Source organism: Talpa europaea, assembly GCF_964194135.1.
Source record: "Talpa europaea genome assembly, chromosome: 11".
In the NCBI taxonomy this organism is placed as follows: domain Eukaryota; kingdom Metazoa; phylum Chordata; class Mammalia; order Eulipotyphla; family Talpidae; genus Talpa; species Talpa europaea.
The window spans coordinates 44865786-44885557 of NC_140078.1; the positions used below are offsets into that span (position 1 = coordinate 44865786).

At 35.2% G+C, this 19772-nt stretch overlaps 1 protein-coding gene across 1 annotated transcript in view; it reads right to left on the reverse strand.

The window, feature by feature from the left end:
* SPMIP7 (sperm microtubule inner protein 7) overlaps positions 1–19772 on the reverse strand; it is a gene marked incomplete at its 5' end in the record, with an annotated part of 67055 nt that overhangs the window by 26468 nt on the left and 20815 nt on the right. The window contains 3 exons of the mRNA XM_084248452.1: positions 2824–2891; positions 12667–12805; positions 15261–15337. Of these exons, the coding sequence (XP_084104578.1) occupies positions 2824–2891; positions 12667–12805; positions 15261–15337 (284 nt within the window). The remainder of the gene's footprint in view (positions 1–2823; positions 2892–12666; positions 12806–15260; positions 15338–19772) is intronic.

Here is a 19772-nt window from a genome sequence, read left to right on the forward strand (position 1 = left end):
GAATCTGTAAATTGCATTGGGTAAAATGGAAATTTTGACTATGCTAACTCTTCCAATTCATGAGCATGAGATATCTTTCCATTTCCATGCAGTTTCTATTTCTTTTAGCAATTGCCAGTAGTTTTCAATGAACTGATCTTTCACTTCCTGAAGTTCATTCCTAGATATTTAATATTTTTTGATGTTATTGTAAATGGACTTTGTTTTCTTGATTTATTTCTCTAATTTGTATAAATGGAAGCAACACAATTTTGTATGTTGACTTTCTTAGCTTGCCACTTTACTGTGTTGATCTATAGTTTACATATAATATGTAATATATATATAGTTTATATATATAATACATTATGTGTAGTTAATATGTAATACTTAATATATAATATATAATGTATGTATATATACCCTTAAAGATCCTACTAAACATTTATATTTATATTTTACTATATTACTATATAAAATTATATTTTATATTTTATATGTATTTAAATATATTCTATATAATTACTACTTAATATATATATAATACATATAGTACATAAATTATACATATTCATGTCTTCTGTAAATAGTGATAGCTTTACCTCTTCTTTTCCAATTTGGAATTATTTATTTATATCTTTATGTATTTATATCTTAATTATTTATATATTTCTTTTATGAAATTGCTCTAGATAAAACTTAAAATATTATGCTGAGCAGTAGTATGAGAGGTACATCCATGTAATGTATCTGCTCTTAGAGGAAAAGTTTTCATTTTTCAACACTGAGTATGTTGTCAGCTGTGGATTTATTATATATGACCTTTATTATGCTGTGGTATGCTCCTTAAAACCCTATTTTTAAAGTTTTTATTACAAATGTGTATTCAACCTTGTAAAATGCATTCTCCGCATCTACTCACATGATCAAATTTTTTTATCTTTTCTTTTGTTAATATGGCTAATTAAATTGATTCATTTTAATATCTTGAACCATTCTTGCATACCAGGATAAACCCTACTAGGTCATGATTTTTGAATTTTTTTTTTAAGATTTATTTATTTTTATACAAAAGCTGGGGTATAGGCCAGAGGCATGAGAGGGTGAGAGGATTCACCAGAGACAGAGCAGGGAGCAGAACAAGCAGACCAAAGAAATACACTGCTCAGGGGAGCAGCAGGCACGACAGGAGAGGTCTGCTGCGCCATGTGGGATTCTCGCCAGCTGGCTAGGATCCAACCTGCACTGCAGAGGCTGCAGACACTTCACAGCATGGTGCTCAATCAGCTGCACCCCCGGGGAGGCCCTGATTTTTAAATATTTTTTGCTAAGATTTTTATTTTTGTTTCATCAAGGATATTGGTCTATAGCTTTCTTTCTCTTTGATGTCCTTGTGCTTGTACTCTAACACTTTAGGTGTCAGAGCAATGTTGGTCTCATAGAATGTGTTTGGGAGCATTCCATCTTCCTCAATTTTTGGAAGAGTTTGAGGTATTACATTAATTCGTCTTTGCAGGTTTGGTGGAACTCATTAGTGAAACCATCTGGTCCTGAGTTTTGCTTTTTTAGGAGACTTAACATTTCAATTTACTTGCTTGCAATTGATATGTTCAGATTTTCTCTTTCTTCTTCATTCATTCTGAGGTTGCATACATCCAAGAACTTATCCATTTATCCCAGATTTTCAAATTCATTGAAAAAAAACAAAATTTAAAAGACAATTTATGTAATTTTATTGAAATAGGGAAATTGTCAAAGATTTGAAAAATGTTATTCTTGATAATATTTTTTAATAACTGTAACTTAATTAAAAAGTGCACTAATTTTGCTGACTATGGTCAAAAATATTCCTGCAACGAAGTGTGGATTCAGTTAATATAAAACTAAATATTCAATTTTATCCCTCTGTTGAGTTGATGGTAAAATATCATAAAATCAGAAAATCATGTGAAATTACAGATGAAAAAACATGAAATAATTTCATTTTGCACAAGATTTTTTTAAAATTCAAGATGCTAATAAGTGTGAATCTTACAAACACAATACTGAACAGAAGTGTTAAGTTGAAATAATATATGTTTGATACCACATATTGAGTTACAGACATGAGGCTCAATGCCATATATTGGTTAAAAATAACATATTTTTCAGGATTAAAGGAATACATGCAAATGTGACACATTAAGCACAGAATAATGGTGATCCCTGAGGAAAGAAATATATATGGCCATCCAGTGTTTAGGTAGTTATTTATTTATAAGTAGATATACAGATTATATCACATTCTTATTTACACATTTTTGCAAGTATGAATATTCAAAAATAAATGGAAAAAATTAAAACACATAATGATCTGGATTGTGGGTTGTAGTAAAAACAAAGATAGAAACACCAAATTTTTAGGCAAATGCCCAAAATTACATGTGTAAGAATTAGTAATAAAGTAAAAAATAATTACTTATTACAAAAGTTGATAAAAAAATGCATAGTTCCTTAAAATCAATAGATTTTGCAAAATTATAATACTTCATACCAAATTATTTATAAAATATTCCTTATTTTGAAATGAACATGGTATAAATTTGCTATATTTAGTATTCTAAACTTTAAGGAGAGTTAAGAGAAAATTAGAGAAATCAGGGAACACTGACCATTAATTGATTGATTTGGTATTTGGGTTCTCTCTCTAGTCACAGAAATGGAAGCCTGAGACCCCTTGGAATGCTCTCCAGAGCACACAACCCTCAACTTTCTGTCACACATGGGCTAGCGTGTCAGATTCTTAATTATAAACATGTGGTAGTGAAAAATCTGGTAATGAAAACATTACGAGATAAAACTTACAAAGTAGTTGGTTTTACTGGTGCCAACAAAGGTCTTGTTTGAAATCGATCCCAGAGTCCACCAACCATCTAAAATTATCATCAAAATGAATGGCAGATATTTAATAAACAACTTGTATACATGCATCAATTACTGTAATTTCTAGTATATAAACTACTGTGTTCTTAAGTCATGCCTGCATCAAAGGCACATCCTTCACTTACAATGAAAAGCATTCCCCAAACATCCTTAACCATTCTGGTTTGTCCCAAATCCACTCCTGATTGCCACACAGCTCTCAGACCTTTGATTCAGTTTGTTTTCTCACAGCTGGAATCTGTCCATAATCCACCTCCTTTGTATTAAAGTCTTTGTGCAGGTCTGATTTTGCTTCTCATTCCAGAGATTGTGAAAACTTTAATCCAACTCAGCTTACCCTCTGCATTCCCAGATTTGTCTCCCTTATCCAGTTCAGTCCAGATCCTGAGCTTTGAACCACATATTGCTGGGCTGGACTTTGGATACCAGTATAATTTAACACCAAAAAAATAAGTAATAAAATGACTATGTTTCACAAGATAAAAATGTTTTTGAAATATTTTGAAATATCCTGAACATAGTTATAAGAATCAAGACAGATATTTTTTTCTTTTTTTAATATTTTATTTATTTTTTTAATAAATTTTATTTTTATATTCCCCATACAATTGGGCCCCCTTATTTTGACCCCAATCCCTCCCTCCCTGCCCTCCACCCCCCATAGAGTATCTCTGATTCATAGTTGTTTGTTGATTTTGATTTTCACTTTCTTATAGTTATTCATTTTCCTGGTCCCTTATTTAAGTTTTCTAGATTCCTGCTATGAGTGAGACCATCCGGTATTTTTCTTTTTCTTTCTGGCTTATTTTGCTGAGCATGATCCCTTCCAGCGCCATCCATGTTGCTGCAAATTGCATGTGTTTATCTTTTTTGAATGCTGAGTAATATTCCATGGTGTATATGTACCACATCTTCTTGATCCAGTCATCTATTTTTGGGCATTTGGGTTGTTTCCAAAGCTTAGCTATTGTAAACAGTGCTGCTATAAACATAGGGGTGCAGGTGCTCTTTGGAGTTGATGTTTCTGTGTCCTTTGGGTAAATACCTAGGAGTGGAATTGCTGGATCATATGGAAGCTCTATGTTTAGTAGGTCAAGAAATCTCCACACAGCTCTCCGTAGTGTTTGGACCAGTTTGCACTCCCACCAACAGTGCAGGAGAGTTCCTTTTTCTCCACATCCTCGCCAACATTTGTTGCTGCTAGTTTTTTTAATATGTGCCATTCTCACTGTGTAAGATGGTATCTCATGGTAGTTTTGATTTGCATTTCCCTGATGACAAGTGATGTTGAACATTTTTTCATATGCCTGTTGGCCATTTGCATTTCCTCTTCAGAGAAGTTTCTTTTTAGGTCTTCTGCCCATTTTTTGACAGGATTATTTTCTTTGTTGTTGTTGAGTCTCATCAGCTCTTTGCAGATTTTTGTGATCAGTCCTTTATCATTAGTGTTGTGTGCAAAAATGTTCTCCCAGTTGGTGGGGTTTCTCTTTGTTTTTGTTATTGTCTCTTTTGCTGTGCAGAAGCTCTTTAATTTGATGTAGTCCCAGCTGTTGATCTTTGCCTTCACTATCACTGCTTTGGGTGATGTAAGACAGATATTTTCACTTTAATTGATTTTTAATTTCAATTTGAAAATCTCATACAGAGACTTCACATTAAAGTTTTTTTTTCTTTCATTTTGCCTTTTTTTCCCTCTGTAAAAACTGAAAAAGTTCTTTAAGATAATGTGGACTTTTAAATCAGTGGTTTATCAACCTATTTGGGGTCCATATTTAGAATTATATTTCAATATAATTGGTTTCCTTTTCAGTCCTATAGATTTTGTATGAAGTGAAAAATAACTTCATTAGGAGAGGTAGTCTTAGGGCTTGTTAGATGTCTAAGCGATGAAATATTACACAAAAGGATTAGGGAATCAATAGAAATAAGTTTGCAAGCACAGAATGAGGGCATGAGGAGGGCAGAAATGAGGTCTAAGTGAGATTTGAAGGATTCAAGATTTTTCCTAGAAAAAAATAGAGTGAGAGAAGCAGCTTGTTGAACATTATTTTCAAAAGACAGCACCTGCGGAAGAGCATGCAACTTTGAGGATTTGAGAGAAGATCAATGTAGATAAAAATATGACAGAATACTATGTGGAGGATGGTGTTGAATGGAGGAGTGGATGAATAAAAGGAAAAAGGGGGAGAGAGAAGCTGAGAAGTTTGTAATGGGTGAATAACAGAAAATTGAGTGTCATATCAAAGAGTGATGGGTTTAAAAGTGATGATCACTTTAAAGAGTGATAACTTTAAAAAGTGATGGGTTTTAATCAGTGGAATAATAGGAAGAAATTCATACTTTAGGAAAAGTACTCTGGCTGTCATGTGCAAATAATAATTCATGTGACAAATTCTTGGTACTCAGAAATGAAAAGAATGGGCAACTCTAGATGGTGTGTTATGCTTTATTTTATTAAATAATGAGAAATGATTCATGAATTTTCCCATTTTGGCTAAAAAATACAGAGATTAGAAGGGAGACCAGAAAACTTGTAGCAGACTCAAGATTCTAGGCTCATTTCCTCCACATACAAATTACAACTAAGCAAAATAGCAACCTCTGAAAGATAAATCAATGACCATCCCATATATTAATAGCAATGGCATGGGTAGGGAAAACTGTAATTATACTGTTTTTAGAGCAATACTGAGGCAGTACAGCCCACAAAGAGAGGAACAGTTACTATATGGAACCTCTTTGCTATTGTAAACCCAAAAGCACATAACTTCTTGTGGATTTTTAAAAAACAGGCACTGTACTGGAGGAAACACAGAGTTGGCATGCATGGCACAGGTTGCACCACTAAAGAACTATAGCAGTAAGGGTGCAAAGTGGTGTTTGCTAGCTTGACTCTGTGACCCCAAACTAGAACAGTTGGAGCCTGAACAGGTGGGCAGAGTCAAATTGTATCACCTGTTGTTTCCTTTTATATGAGGCAACCTGTAACTGTGATATGAAAAAACACTTGCCTGACCTCTACAACCATGACAAAACAGAGACAACTGAATGTTCTCAATAACCACAGCTTGAAGAACCTGGATATTAACGAGAGAAGCAAGCACCCCAGCATAAGGCTTCATACTGGAAAAACAATAGCTTCTGGTTTGGTCTCAACTGTAATTCCCACCCAGTGCTATGTCTATTGCTCAACCACGATCAAGGGTTTGAGGCTGGCATGAGCCTTTTAATGATGTTTGGCCAGTGAGTTGGCTCAGAGGAGGATAACCAAGATGAAAATGCATACGTTGTGCAAAAATGAAAAATGATGTAAAAATATATAAAATAAAATTTAAAAAAATTAAAAAAGATTGCTTTCAATTATCTTGTGCCTTGATGGTAAGTGTGGTGTGGTAAGATACATCTGAAGGAGTGTGATCTTATACCTCTGAGTCACATACATGTAAACAAACTGATGTTACCTCAATAAAGTAAATAACTAAATTTAAAAAAAAACAATTTGGGTATCTGCAACACTGTAGGAAGTTTGAAATCTTTTTTTAAAAGATTTATTTATTTATAAAAGAACTGGCTTACAGTCAGAGGCGCAGTAGGGTGAGAGAATTCGCCAGAGACAGAGCGGGGAAAAGAACAGAGAGAGAGATGGAAGACACTGCTGAGGGGAGCAGTGGGCAAGGCAGGAGAGGTCTGCCGCACCATCTGGGTTTCTTCCTGGCCAGCCGAGAATTGAACCTGTACTGGCTGCAGACAGCTACACAGTGTGGCGTTCAAACTGCTGTGCCACCAGGGAGGTCCAAGAAGTTTGAAATCTTGATGCTCACTGGAGGTCAGTTCCTTAATACCCTGGTTCCTTCCTAATTATTACCCCTGATTGGGGCCAGTGACCACACCATTTATTTTCACCTTTTTTTTTTTTTAAATAAAAGTTGATTGGTTTTTATTTATTTATTTATACAAGCACTGGGTACAGTCAGAAGGCGGGAGGGTGAGAGAATTCACCAGAGCCAGAGGGGAGAGCATAGCAGCCAGACTGACAAAGTACACTGCTGAGGGGAGCAGCGGGCGGCAAGAGAGGTCTGCGCACCATGTGGGACACTTGCCTGGTGGCCGGGGATCAAACTGGCGCTGCAGAGGCCGCGGACAGCTTTGCAACCCAGTGCTCAACTGCTGTGCCACCGGGGAGGCCCTTATTTTTACCTTTTTTAAAAGATGCATTTATTTACGCATACAAGAACTGGAGTAGAGGCCAGAGGTGCGGTGGCTGAGAGGATTCACCAGAGACAGAGTGGGGGACAGAACAGGAGGAATGACTGAATTACACTGCTGAGGGGAGAAGCAGGTGAGTCAGGAGAGGTCTGCTGTACCATGTGGGTAGCTCCCTGGCCAGCAGTGGCTGCGAATAGCTTCATACGTTGCCTCTTAACCCCTTGTGCCACCAAGGAGGCAGCCACACCATTTAAATAAGGATAAAAGCATACATCTATGAAATAACAGACACCTAAAGATTCTGGATAAAATAAACCTAGAGAGTATAAAGTCAATTCATTTAAGTAACAAAAGGTAACTCCTTATTATAAACCATTAAAATTAAAAGTGAAGTGTTACAAAAATATATCACAAATGCTACTACTCTCCCTACCCCAAGAGAAGACTTATTCCATCAGAACTGTAGGATATGTATAATGAGAAGTTTAAGGTAGGTAAAATAATCATGATGGTGAATTAAAAAAAATAAGTAAACATCAAACATAAGACACAGTAAAAGATAAATATGCTACTGTTATAAATAGAACTAATGGAACTAAAAAATACTGAATTTAAAAATACAATAGGGAACGTCAACAGTATTAAATATAATTACTACAGAGAATTGGGGAACTTAAATTCACAGTAGTGGAGAACACATAAATAGAACAAAAAAAAGAAAAAAAATTAAAAATAGGGAAAAGAGTGTAAGACTTTTTGTTATAACATGAAGAGAAATATTATATGTATCATTGGGTTCCAGAAGGAAAGAGACAATGAAAGGCATAGTAAATTTATTTAAATAAATAATTATGAAGAACCATCTCAGTATGGGAAATTAATTAGGCATTCTGATTCAAGAGATATAAACTGTTCCAAACAATATCAGACTGATTATGTTGAGTGAAATAAGTCAAAAAGTGAAAGACAGATTTTGTATGGTTTCACCCATCTGGAGAATGTAAATAAACCAAAACCAATTACATACAAACAAAAGAAGAAATAAAAATACAAACTTGGCCAAAAAAAAAAAAATGAAGACGATAATGGTTACCAGTAAGGATAGAGGAAAGGATGAAAGGAATGGACAGGGAGACAGTTGGGGTAAGAATATGGATGGCTGGTTGGAGGGATATAAAAAAGCAAAGAGAGATTTTACTTAAAAAAGTAGGGAATCTGCTGGTGGACTAGATGTTAAGTCTCAGAGCTATCACCAATATGTCCTGAGTTCAATTCCCAGTCAGGGAACTAACCCACATATGGTGCAGCAGACCTCTCCTGTCTTACCTGCTGTTTCCCTTAGCAGGGTATTTCAGTCAGTCTGCCTGTTCTGCTCCCCACTCTGTCTCTGGTGAATCCTCTCACCCCTAGCATCTCTGGCCCCCAGTTCTTCTATGCAAAAACAAAAGAAACAGTACCAGAATGATATATTCCAAGGTATATTATAATTAAACTGTTGAAAGCCAATGATAAGGAAATGATATTGAAAGTAGAATAACTTGTAAGGTAACACCTATTAAACTGTCCAACTGTCCACAAATTTTTCAGTGGAAAACTTATAGGCAAGAAAAGAACAAGGGATGTTTCAAGTTCTCAAAGGGAAATATTTCTGGCCTAAAAATAACTTACCCTGAAAGACTATCATTTAAGATACAAGGAAGGACAAAAGGCTTCACTGAAAAACTAAAATTAAAGAAATGTATCAACACCAAACCAATCATGAAAGATACTAAATGGACTATTATAAAGCAACAACTGAACAAATATAGATGTAGCAGACAACTAAATTATAGAACATGCAGGAGGAAGAGAGTTAATACATGGCCCATCAGAATGAATATGAAATAATAACGTCCAACAGACAATGCAAATAGTCCACCATACACAGGAGCAGAACCTTCAAACAAAGATAAATAAAAGCAACACAGCAACACATAAGGCAATGGAAATGGAAACTAAACAAAACATAAAAGGAGAATGTCAAAAAATAAAAAAAGAAACTGAAAAATATTCAAAAGCAAGAAGTACTTATGTCTCAATAATCACCTTAAATGTAAATGACTTGAATTCACTAATTAAAAGGTATAGAGTAGTTGAATAGATTTCAAATTTACACTTAAAAATGTGGAAACTATTCTGCAAGCACATGGCAATTAAAAAAATGTCAAGAACATCTATACTTATGTCAGTAAAAATTGATTTCCAGTTCAAAGGGGTAATAATATATACATATTACATGATTAAGGGTCTAATACAATAAGATGAAACACTTATAAATATGTGTGCACCAAATGATAGAGCACCAAGATATATAGGGCAGTTATTGATAGAAATAAAGAAAGATATTGACAACAATATATCTAGGGGATTTTAATACTCCACTTACAACTATAGGAAAGTCAACAAAACAAAGTATATATTAGGAAACAGTAGCCTTAAATGAGAAGCTAGACCAATGAAACTTAACAGAAGTCAACAGAACAGTCCACACAGAAACTACTGCACACATTTTTTTCAAGTGTGCATTGAGCAAAATCAAGAATCAGCCATATGTTGGGAGAGAAGTCTATTGTCAATAAAACTACAAATATTGAAATCATACCTAGTTAGTATTCTGACCATAATGCCTTAAACATAAAGAACACCTATTAAAAAAAAAAAAGACTACCAATGAATATAGGGAGACTAAACAACATGCTGCCTGATAACTATTGCATTAAAGAAGAAATTAAGGCATAAATAAGAAAATATTGAAACTAGTGCAAATGAGTATACAAGCTATCAGAATTTATGGGATGCAACAAAAGTGGTTGTAAGAGAGAAGATAGGGGTCTCCCTGGTGGCCTAGGGGTTAAGTCTCAGCACTATCACTGTGATGGCCTGAGTCTGAACCCCCAACAGGATGCTGAACCATATGGCACAGCAAACCTCTCCTGTTCTGCCTACTATTCCCCTGAGCAGTGTGTTTCAGTAAATCTGCCTGTTCTGTTCCCCATTCTGTCTTTGGTGAATCTTCTCACCTCCTGCACCTCTGGCCTGCACCCCAGTTTTATGCAAAAATAAATAAATAAAAATGATAGAAGATAATTACAATAGAAACCTATGTGAAGAAGCAAGAAAAATACCAAATAAACAGTTTAAGTCTACTTAAAAGGCCTCAAATAGCTAAACCAATTTTGAGAAAACAGGAGAAAAAATGGTAGCATCATGTTACTTAACTTTAAACTACTCTATAAAATAATCAAACCAACATAGTATTAGAATAAAAAGACACACAGATCAATGTAAAAAAATTGACAGCCCAGAAATAAATACACATACATATCAATATACATATCAATACTTAATTCATGATAAGGGAACCATGACCATACAGCAAGGAAAGGAGAATGTCTAGTAAATGGTGCTTGGAAAACTGGACAGTCATGTAAAAGAATGAATTTGGATCACCTTGTAACGTCATGTACAAAAATAAAATTAAAATGGATTAAAGACTTAGGTAAAAGTCCTGTAACAATGAATATATAGAAGAACACTTTGGAGATTCATCATGACATCAATGATAAAGGTGTCTTTGGAGATTTGTCCTTCATTGTAAGGGAAATAAAAGCAAAAGTAAGCAGTTGGAGTTACTCAAGTTAAAAAATATTTTACACTGGGCCTCCCCGGTGGCGCAGCAGTTGAGCGCTAGGTTGCTAAGCTGCCCACAGCCTCTGCAGCACCGGTTCGATCCCTGGCTGCTCCCCGGCCACCAGAGGAGGGTCCCGCATGGCACACAGACCTCTCCAGCCGCCTGCTGCTCCCCTCAGCAGTGTACTTTGGTCCCTCTGCCTGCTCTGCTCCCTGCTCTGGCTCTGGTGAATTCTCTCACCCTCCCGCGCTTCTGACTGTACCCAGTACTTGTATAAATAAATAAATAAATAAATCTTTAAAAAAAATATTTTACACTGTGGTAGAAAATAAAAGTAGATTAAAAATTAATGAGAGACAATTCTCACACATTGCACAACTGATATAGGTTGATATTCAAATTATAGAAAAGAACATTACAATTTAACAATAAAAATAACAATAAGTGAGCAGCAGATATGGATAACTCCCGAAGTAGGAAATCCAGATGTCTAATTGATATAGAGGAAATGTTTGTTATTTATTTTAATAAGGAAGATGCAGATTGAAATCACAATGAAATATCATCTCTGATCTTTTAGAATGGTACATGGTTAAAAAAAAAAAATGCCCAAAAAGTGCTGGAGAGAATGCAGAGAGAAAGGAGCCCTTTGGTAGCGGTGTAAATTGGTGCAGATATTTTTGGAAATAATCTGGATTTCCCTTGAACACCTAAAAATGGAATATCATATGACCCAGTAATCCCACTCTTTGGCATCTATTCAAAGAAAATGAAGCCATCAATTCAAAAATGATATATTCTACATTGTTATTGCAGCATTATTTATAATAGTTAGGATGGAAACAACCTAAGTGCCCACTGATAAAAGATTGGAGTAAGAAGATGTGGTAAATCCACACAATCAAATATAGGCAAACATAATGAAAGAAAAATTTTGCCATTTACAGAAAAATGGAAGAAATTTGAGGAAATTATGTGTAGTAAAGGAAGTCTGAACATCAAAGACAAATATTGGTTGTTTACAAAGCAGATGATTTCACAGAGCAAAATATTTATAAAAACTAGCAGACTTCAGTAAGTAAAAGTGAGGCTTCTGAAGTTCAGAAGGAGGGAGCAAAGAGAAAGGATTAAAGGTATACAAAGGATAGAGGTGAAGAAAAAGTAAAATGATTTTAGAAAAAATGTGCTTTTCTGAAAAAGAAGCAGTGTTAAGTTCTAGATTCTATTTAAAAGATTGTTCACAGTACAGATTCTCTGTTGAACACATAATCCTGGGCCTCCTTGGTGGTACAGCGGTTGAGCGCTGGGTTGCAAAGCTGCCCACAGTCTCTGCAGCTCCGGTTCGATCCCTGGCCACCGGGTGAGGGTCCCACATGGCGCGCAGACCTCTCCTGCCGCCCACTGCTCCCCTCAGCAGTGTACTTCGTCAGTCTGCCTGCTCTGCTCCCCTCTCTGGCTCTGATGAATTCTCTCACCCTCCCGCACTTCTGACTGTACCCAGTGCTTGTATAAATAAATAAATAAATCTTAAAAACAAAAACAAAACCAAAAACAAAAAAAAAACACATAATCCTTTCACAATATTTTCTTCATAATTTCTCCTAGTTTTGCAATTTTTAAAATAAAGCAATCATTGCAAATGATTTTTGAGATTGAGATAATCTTTAAATAGAGGATAAAACATTTTAAATAAAACAATTTTTTTCAACATTGATAATATTAAAGCATTTTCAGTGATTGAAGACTTTTTGATTATGGACCTTTAATTTCATAAAAGTATGTATCGAGTCTTTCCATAACTTTTAGCAGTAAAATAAATAGTACTGTGGCTAAAGTTTTCTAGTTCAGTTCAGTAGTAAAAGTGGTGTTGCTTGGGAATATTTACTGACCTGTGTTATTGCTGGTTTGCTTTCATATCTTTTTTGTGTAAAACATTGTGAGATAAGGTCAGCAGCTTTTTCCAATGTTGTTTCTTCTGGATTGAGTTTTGGTGGTAGCATCTTGTCCCATGGAACAACCTCATAAGCTCTATGAATTTATTAAACAATGACATATTACAAAAAATATGTTTATTTGGTATGGTAACTAACAATAGCATAGGTATGGTATGCAGACTTCGAAAATATTCCCTAAGATTTCTGCCCTCTGTGTATATACATATATAATCACCTCCTCTCTTTCAGTATGACTATATCAAGAGTATGTTAGTATAACGGTCCTGAGATACTTTGTATGCAACGTGACATGGCAAAAGGATCATACACATGTAATTATGGTCCCTAATAAGGTGAATTTGGGTAATCAGAAGGTGGATTATCTAAAGTGGCTCTGACCTAAACTGGTGAGCTACAGAGACAAGAAACCACACTCTTAAGCTGCCGTCCTTGTTTCTTTAAGTACTACAACTGTAATAAAGTGAATTCTGCCAACAATCTAAATAGATAAAGGTAAGGACTTAGCCTCAGCTTACACTTTGATTCCAGTCTTAAAGCCCTGAGCATTGAATCCAGCTGGGCTTTACCTGGACTTCTGACTTACAGAAATGAGATAATAGATAGGTATGGTTTAAAACTACCAACTACATACTCTGTTACAGATCAGCAGAAAACTGATACATATATTTAAACATTTCTTACAGTTTACCAAAAAAATTAATTTGACTTTCACGGGAAAGCAGGAAGACCACTAATTTACAATTACCTAAGTTATATTTTAGAAAGTTGAATTATTTTGCTTAAAATCACTTAGCTATTTATGTTGAAGACAGGACTCAAATCTAGATTATCTGTCTCTGAAGAGCCAACAATATCACCACTGTTTCATACCATTGCATCCAAATTATAAAAAATCAAGCACTCCAGCCATCTTAGTAAATGCAATAACATTTACAAACATAAGGATTTGGTTCTAAAACTATCATCTTGTACTTGGAATTTTGAAAATTGCTGTTATTTTGACAGACATACATGAGACAAGCAGTGAAACAAACTCTAATTTGATCATTAATAAAAACAAACAGCCCTAATTCCAGTGTCTCTGAATTGAAAAGATTTATGAATAGACTGCCCAGGATGCTATGATTTTGTTTCTGCATTGTTTTAACTTAGTACAAAAGCCTCCTTCCTTCCTTCCTTCCATATTAATTTTTTATTGAGTTAACATTAGTTTATAACACTGCATATGATTTAGAGGTACAGGTTCATACCAATTCAGATATATGTTACCACATCACAGACATAGTTCTCCACCATAGTACACTGGGTCCCTCCTCTTTTTACTCTGCACATTACCCTTTCACACCAGTGATCGCAATTCTATAGTCATATTTTCAGGATTTGTATTGGTTCCCTTTTGGTGGTTCTTTATTTTTTTTTAAGATTTTATTTTATTTATTTATACAAGCACTGGGTACAGTCAGAAGTGTGGGAGGGTGAGAGAATTCACCAGAGACAGAGGGGGGAACAGAACAGGCAGACTGATGCAATACACTGCTGAGGGGAGCAGCGGGCATGGAAAGAGAGGTCTGTTGCTCCATGTGGGACCCTGGCTGGCGGCAGGGGATCGAACCGGTGCTGCAGAGGCTGCAGGCAGCTTTGCAGCCCAGCTCTCCACCGCTGTGCCACTGGGAGAGGCCCTTGGTGGTTCTTTAGTTTTGTTTCTCTGTATTCTACATATGACATCTACCATATGATCCAGAAATTCTATTCATAGGTATTTACCCAAAGAATGAAAAAACACTAATTTGAAGGATATATACATGCCTATGTTAAGTTACAATACCCAAGCTATGGAAACAACCAAAGTGCCTGGTGACAGATGAGTGTATTAAGAAAATTTGGCATATAGACACAATGGCATACTACTCAGCTATAAAACAACAATATCTTGCCATTAGCAACAATATGGATGGGGCTAAAGAGAATTATGCTAATTGAAATCAGTCAGTAGGAGAAAAAATAAATACTGGTATTTTCCCTCTACACTCTGGCCATTTGTTTCCATTTGTTTCCTCTTTTATTTTTTCATAGACTCATCACCTTCTAAGGTATGATTTATTTCCCTAATATATTCTGTTATGTTGCTTATTGTCCATCTCCCTCTGGAATGAGAGCCCCTTCAGAGGGTTGATCTTTCTTCACTTGATTCATGGATGTATCTCAAAGCCTAGGATATAGACACATACAAGTTACTCAATGTATTTTTTAATAGAGTGAATGAGCTTTCCTAATTCATGCTTCTCCTACAATTGTCTTTTATGATCAAAGGATTTTTTTTTATTTTGTTGTTGTATTAAATACATATTTTCTTTATGACTCTTCCTTGACTGGTTTATGTTAGCAATCAATGTAAGTAAGTAAATATTCATAGCCGATCTCTGAATTACTCATAGGATCCTGGATATTGTAAACATAAAGGGAATGAGTCATTAAAGACAAAAGGAATTTACTTTTAAATCAAAATTATATTGGGGAAAAATGCTTACTTTTGTGTAGAGGACTTGTAAAATGAATCTTTTGCATTATATCTCTTGCTTGACTGTTTATCTGGTTCCTCATCATCCTAGAAAGCATGAAAAATACATTAAAAGACCAGATATTAGTAGGAATTGCTAATATTTTCTGTTGAAAATGCTTTACCCCCTCCTTCATCTTCTTTCAGAGCACCTGGATTTATCAGGTTTAATGCTCCCCACTTCCTCCACTTTCTTGGAAATTTACATCTGTGTATAATCTCTAGTGATTAAATTAAAATTTATAAAATATATGCTAATATTAATGAAAAGTCAGATTTTTATAAAATAGTTCTTAAATTTTATTTTATTATTTTTTTAAAGATTTATTTATGCATGCAATAAATAGCTGGAGTACAGGCCAGAGATGCAGAGGGTGAGAGCGGATTTACCAGAGACAGAGTGGGGAACAGAACAGGAAGACCAACTGAAATACACAGCTGAGGGGAGCAGTAAGTAAGATAGGAGAGGTCTGCCTCGCCATGTGGGTTTCTCTCTGGCTGGCCGGGGATCAAACTCGTGCTGCAGAGGCTGCGGACTGCTTCACAGTGCAGTGCTCAATCCTTTGCACCACCAGGGAGGCCCAATAGTTCTTAAATTTTAAATCTTGGCAAATAAATAGTTGTGTTCTCTATCTTGTCTTGTAATATACAAGAACTTTATCTCTAGAATACTTCCCTTGCCTATCTTCCATCTTATATTAAAATTATTTAATTATTGTTGTATTCAATTATTGCTCTCTTTAATGGTTACTATTTATTTGGACTTTCCATGACACTTTATCAACCTGCCTATTATGACCTCCTGTAGTTACAGATCCTGACCCAAAAGAGTGGATCCTTTGCTTTCTAGAGAAGAATTCACTAGAGACTGCTAGGTGTAGTTGAACCAAAAAAGACTTTTATAGAGAGGCTCATGCATGAGGGAGCCAGGGCAGGAAAAGAGAACTTAACCTGACTCTTCTAAGGGAGTTAGGTGGTGTTATTTAAAGGGTAAGTCCATAAGTCAGGGCAGAGGAGAGCAGAGTTGTAGGTTGTTCTGGATTGGGCTATCACCAGGCATGTGCAGACAAGATACATTTCAACTAACATTTGGCCTTTTGGCCTCTCTGTCCAAGAAATTGTGAGCTAATTAGTCAGGACCTAAATACCTTTGTCTATCACAGTGACTTATAGTCATTGTGTTGGGCCAAATTGTTTGGACAAGGCTCACCAGCTCATGATTTGTCTTCCTGTTCAAATAGGCCTTGAAGCAACTCATCCTACCAGCTCCCAATTTCTTTTACCTAATTGTCTCATTGCATCCTACTTGCTTTTCCTCCTATGGGCTATTGGTCCAATCTTTTTGCTAATGTTCAATTATGGTCAGTTTTTTCCAGTATGTGATATTCTTCTAGTTCTTCTTTTGTCTGTCTTCACTTTTGAATAATGATTCAATTGGGTTAATAATTCTGAATAAATGACTACAATAATGCAGTATATTATCCTTTTACTAAATTACTGTTTTTGATTTTCTAATACTTTGTAAAGATTTTTGTGTGTCTATACATGAGGGAAATTAATCTGGAATTTTGTTTTTTTTTAATTTTATGTATTTTTTACATCATTCTTAATTTTTGTACAATTTATACTTTCTCCTATCAGTTGTAGTCCCTGTGAAATTTCCTCCACCAATTCACCCATGCGCCATCACCATAGTCCCTTGTGCTCTTCCCACCTCTGTTTTGATACTACTCCCTCCTCCTCACCTGAAGAATGTCTCTGATTTATAGTAGGCTGTTGATTTTGATTTTATTATAATTACATTTTTTTCCTGATCCTTTATTTGGTTCCTCCATATTCCTCCTATAAGTGAAACCATCTGATATTTTTCTTTTTCTTTCTGATTTATTTCACTGAACATAATCCCTTCCAACTCCATCCACGTTGCTGTGAATGGCATGAGTTTGTCTTTTTTGATTGCTGAGTAATATTCCATCATGTATATATACCATATCTTTTTGATCCAGTTATCTATTTTGGGGCATTTGGGTCGTTTCTATAGCTTATCTATTGTAAATAGTGCTGCAATAAACATAGGGGTGCAGGTGTCCTTTTTTTTTTTTTTAAAGATTTATTTATACAAGAACCGGGGTACAGGCCAGATGTGCAGGAGGGTGAGAGGATTCATCAGAGACAGAGCGGGGAACAGAACAGGCAGACTGATGAAATACACTGCTGAGGGGAGCAGCAGGCGAGACAGGAGAGTTCTGCCGCGCCATGTGGGATTCTTGCCAGCTGTCTGGAATCAAACCGGCATTGCAGAGGCTGTGGACAGCTTCACAGCACTGTGCTCAACTGCCTGCACTACCATGGAGGCCATGCAGGTGTCCTTTTGAATTAATGTTTTTGTGACCTTCAGGTAGATTCCTAGGAGAGGAATTGCTGGATGATATGGATGCTCTATTTTTAGTAGTTTGGGGAACATCTGCACAGCTTTCTATAGTGGTAGATCAGTTTACATTCCCGCCAGCAGTGTAGGAGAGTTCCTTTTTCTCCATATCCTCACCAACATTTGTTGTTGCTCATTTTTTTTTTTTTAATATGTGCCATTCTCACTGGTATCAGATAGTACCTCATTGTGGTTTTGATCTGCATTTTCCTGATTAAAGGGGATGTTGAACATTTTTTTCATATGCCTGTTGGCCATTTGCATTTCCTCTTTGGAGAAGTGTCTCTTTAGCTATTCTGCCCATTTTTTGACTGGATTATTTACTTTTTGTTTAGTCTCATCTGCTCTTCATAGCTCTTTGTGATCAGCCCCTCATGATTATTATTGTATGCAAAATTTTTCTACCAGTTAGTGGGGTGTCTATTTGGTTAATGTCTCTTTTGCTGTACAGAAGCTGTTTTTCTTTTCCTTTACTTTCTTTGCTTTAGGTGATGTGGCTTTAAAGGTATTACTGAGATGGATATTTCAGGTAGTGTTTTGCCTATAAGATGAAAATTAACTAAAAAAGGTAAAAAAATGACATAGATGGTCACTACATTATGATTAAGGGGACAATACATCAAGAAGACATAATATTCATCAACATATACTCACCAAATGAAGGAGCACCAAAATATATCAGACAATTATTATCATCTCTAAAAACAGACATTAGAGAAAATACACATATAGTAGGAGACTTCAGTACACCCAACTCAACCAATGGATAGATCAATGAGACAAATAATAAATAAGGACACTAGATTTCTTAACAAGGACCTAGAACTCATGTGCTTAATAGACATCCATAGACCAACTGCACCCAAAAAAATCTGAGTGCACATTTTTCTCAAGTGCAGACACATCATTCTCCAGGATTAATCACATACTGGCACACAATATGTGTCACATACTGCAACACAGATATACCAAGATCAAAATCATACCAACTATATTCTCTCACCATAAAAGCATCAAACTAGAAATAAACTATGAAAAAAATGCAAACCACACTACTGTAAGATCACTGGATCAATAAGGAGGTTAGAGAAGAAATTAAAAAATACCTTGAGATGAATGACAATGAGGACACAACTCTCCAGAATATAATAGTTTAGAATAGGACACAACAAAAGCAGTTATAGGATAAAAGTATATAGCAATACAGGCTCATAGCAAGAAACAAGAAAGAATGCAAAGAAACAACCTAATCTTCCACCTTAAATCACTGAAAAAAAGAACAACATAAAAAACCAACAGCTAGTAGAATAAGGAAATAATAAAAATAAAAACAGAAATAAATGAAATAAAGAAAACAATCCAAAAAATCAATGAAACCAAAAGTTGGTTCTTTGGAAAAAACAAACAAAATAAACAAACCTCCAGTCAGGCTTACAAAGAAAAAACAGGAGAAAGCACAAATAAATAGGATCATAAACAAAGGAGGAGAAATTACATAGATACAGCAGAAATCAAAAGAATAATCAGAGATTACTATGAACAGGTATATGCAAGCAAGTTCAACAATCTAGAGGAGATGGACAATTTTCTACAACTTTACAATCATCAAAAGCTATATAAAGAAGAAATAGAACACCTAAACACACCAATTACAAGCAGTGAAATTGAAACAGTAATCAAAACCCTCCCCCCCCAAAACAGCCCATGACCAGATGGCTTTACAAATGAATTCTACCAAACGTTCTGAAGCAAACTAGTGCCTACCCCTCACAAACTCTTTCAAAATATTGAAAAGGAAGGGATACTACAACTTTTTTTCTTATTTGGGGTTATTAGGTTAATTTAGATTCAACATTACTTGGAAAATGTTTCTGCCTATTTTTTTCTGAAATAATTTATATAATATTGATGTGATTTCTTCTTAAAATGTTGATAAAATTTAGCAGTGAAACTATCTGATTATGGAGTTTTCAGTGTGGGAAGATTTTATGTATTCTATTTTACTTATTTTTTTAAAATATTTTTATTATTGTGCTGCACTTTGAAGCTGTCCAC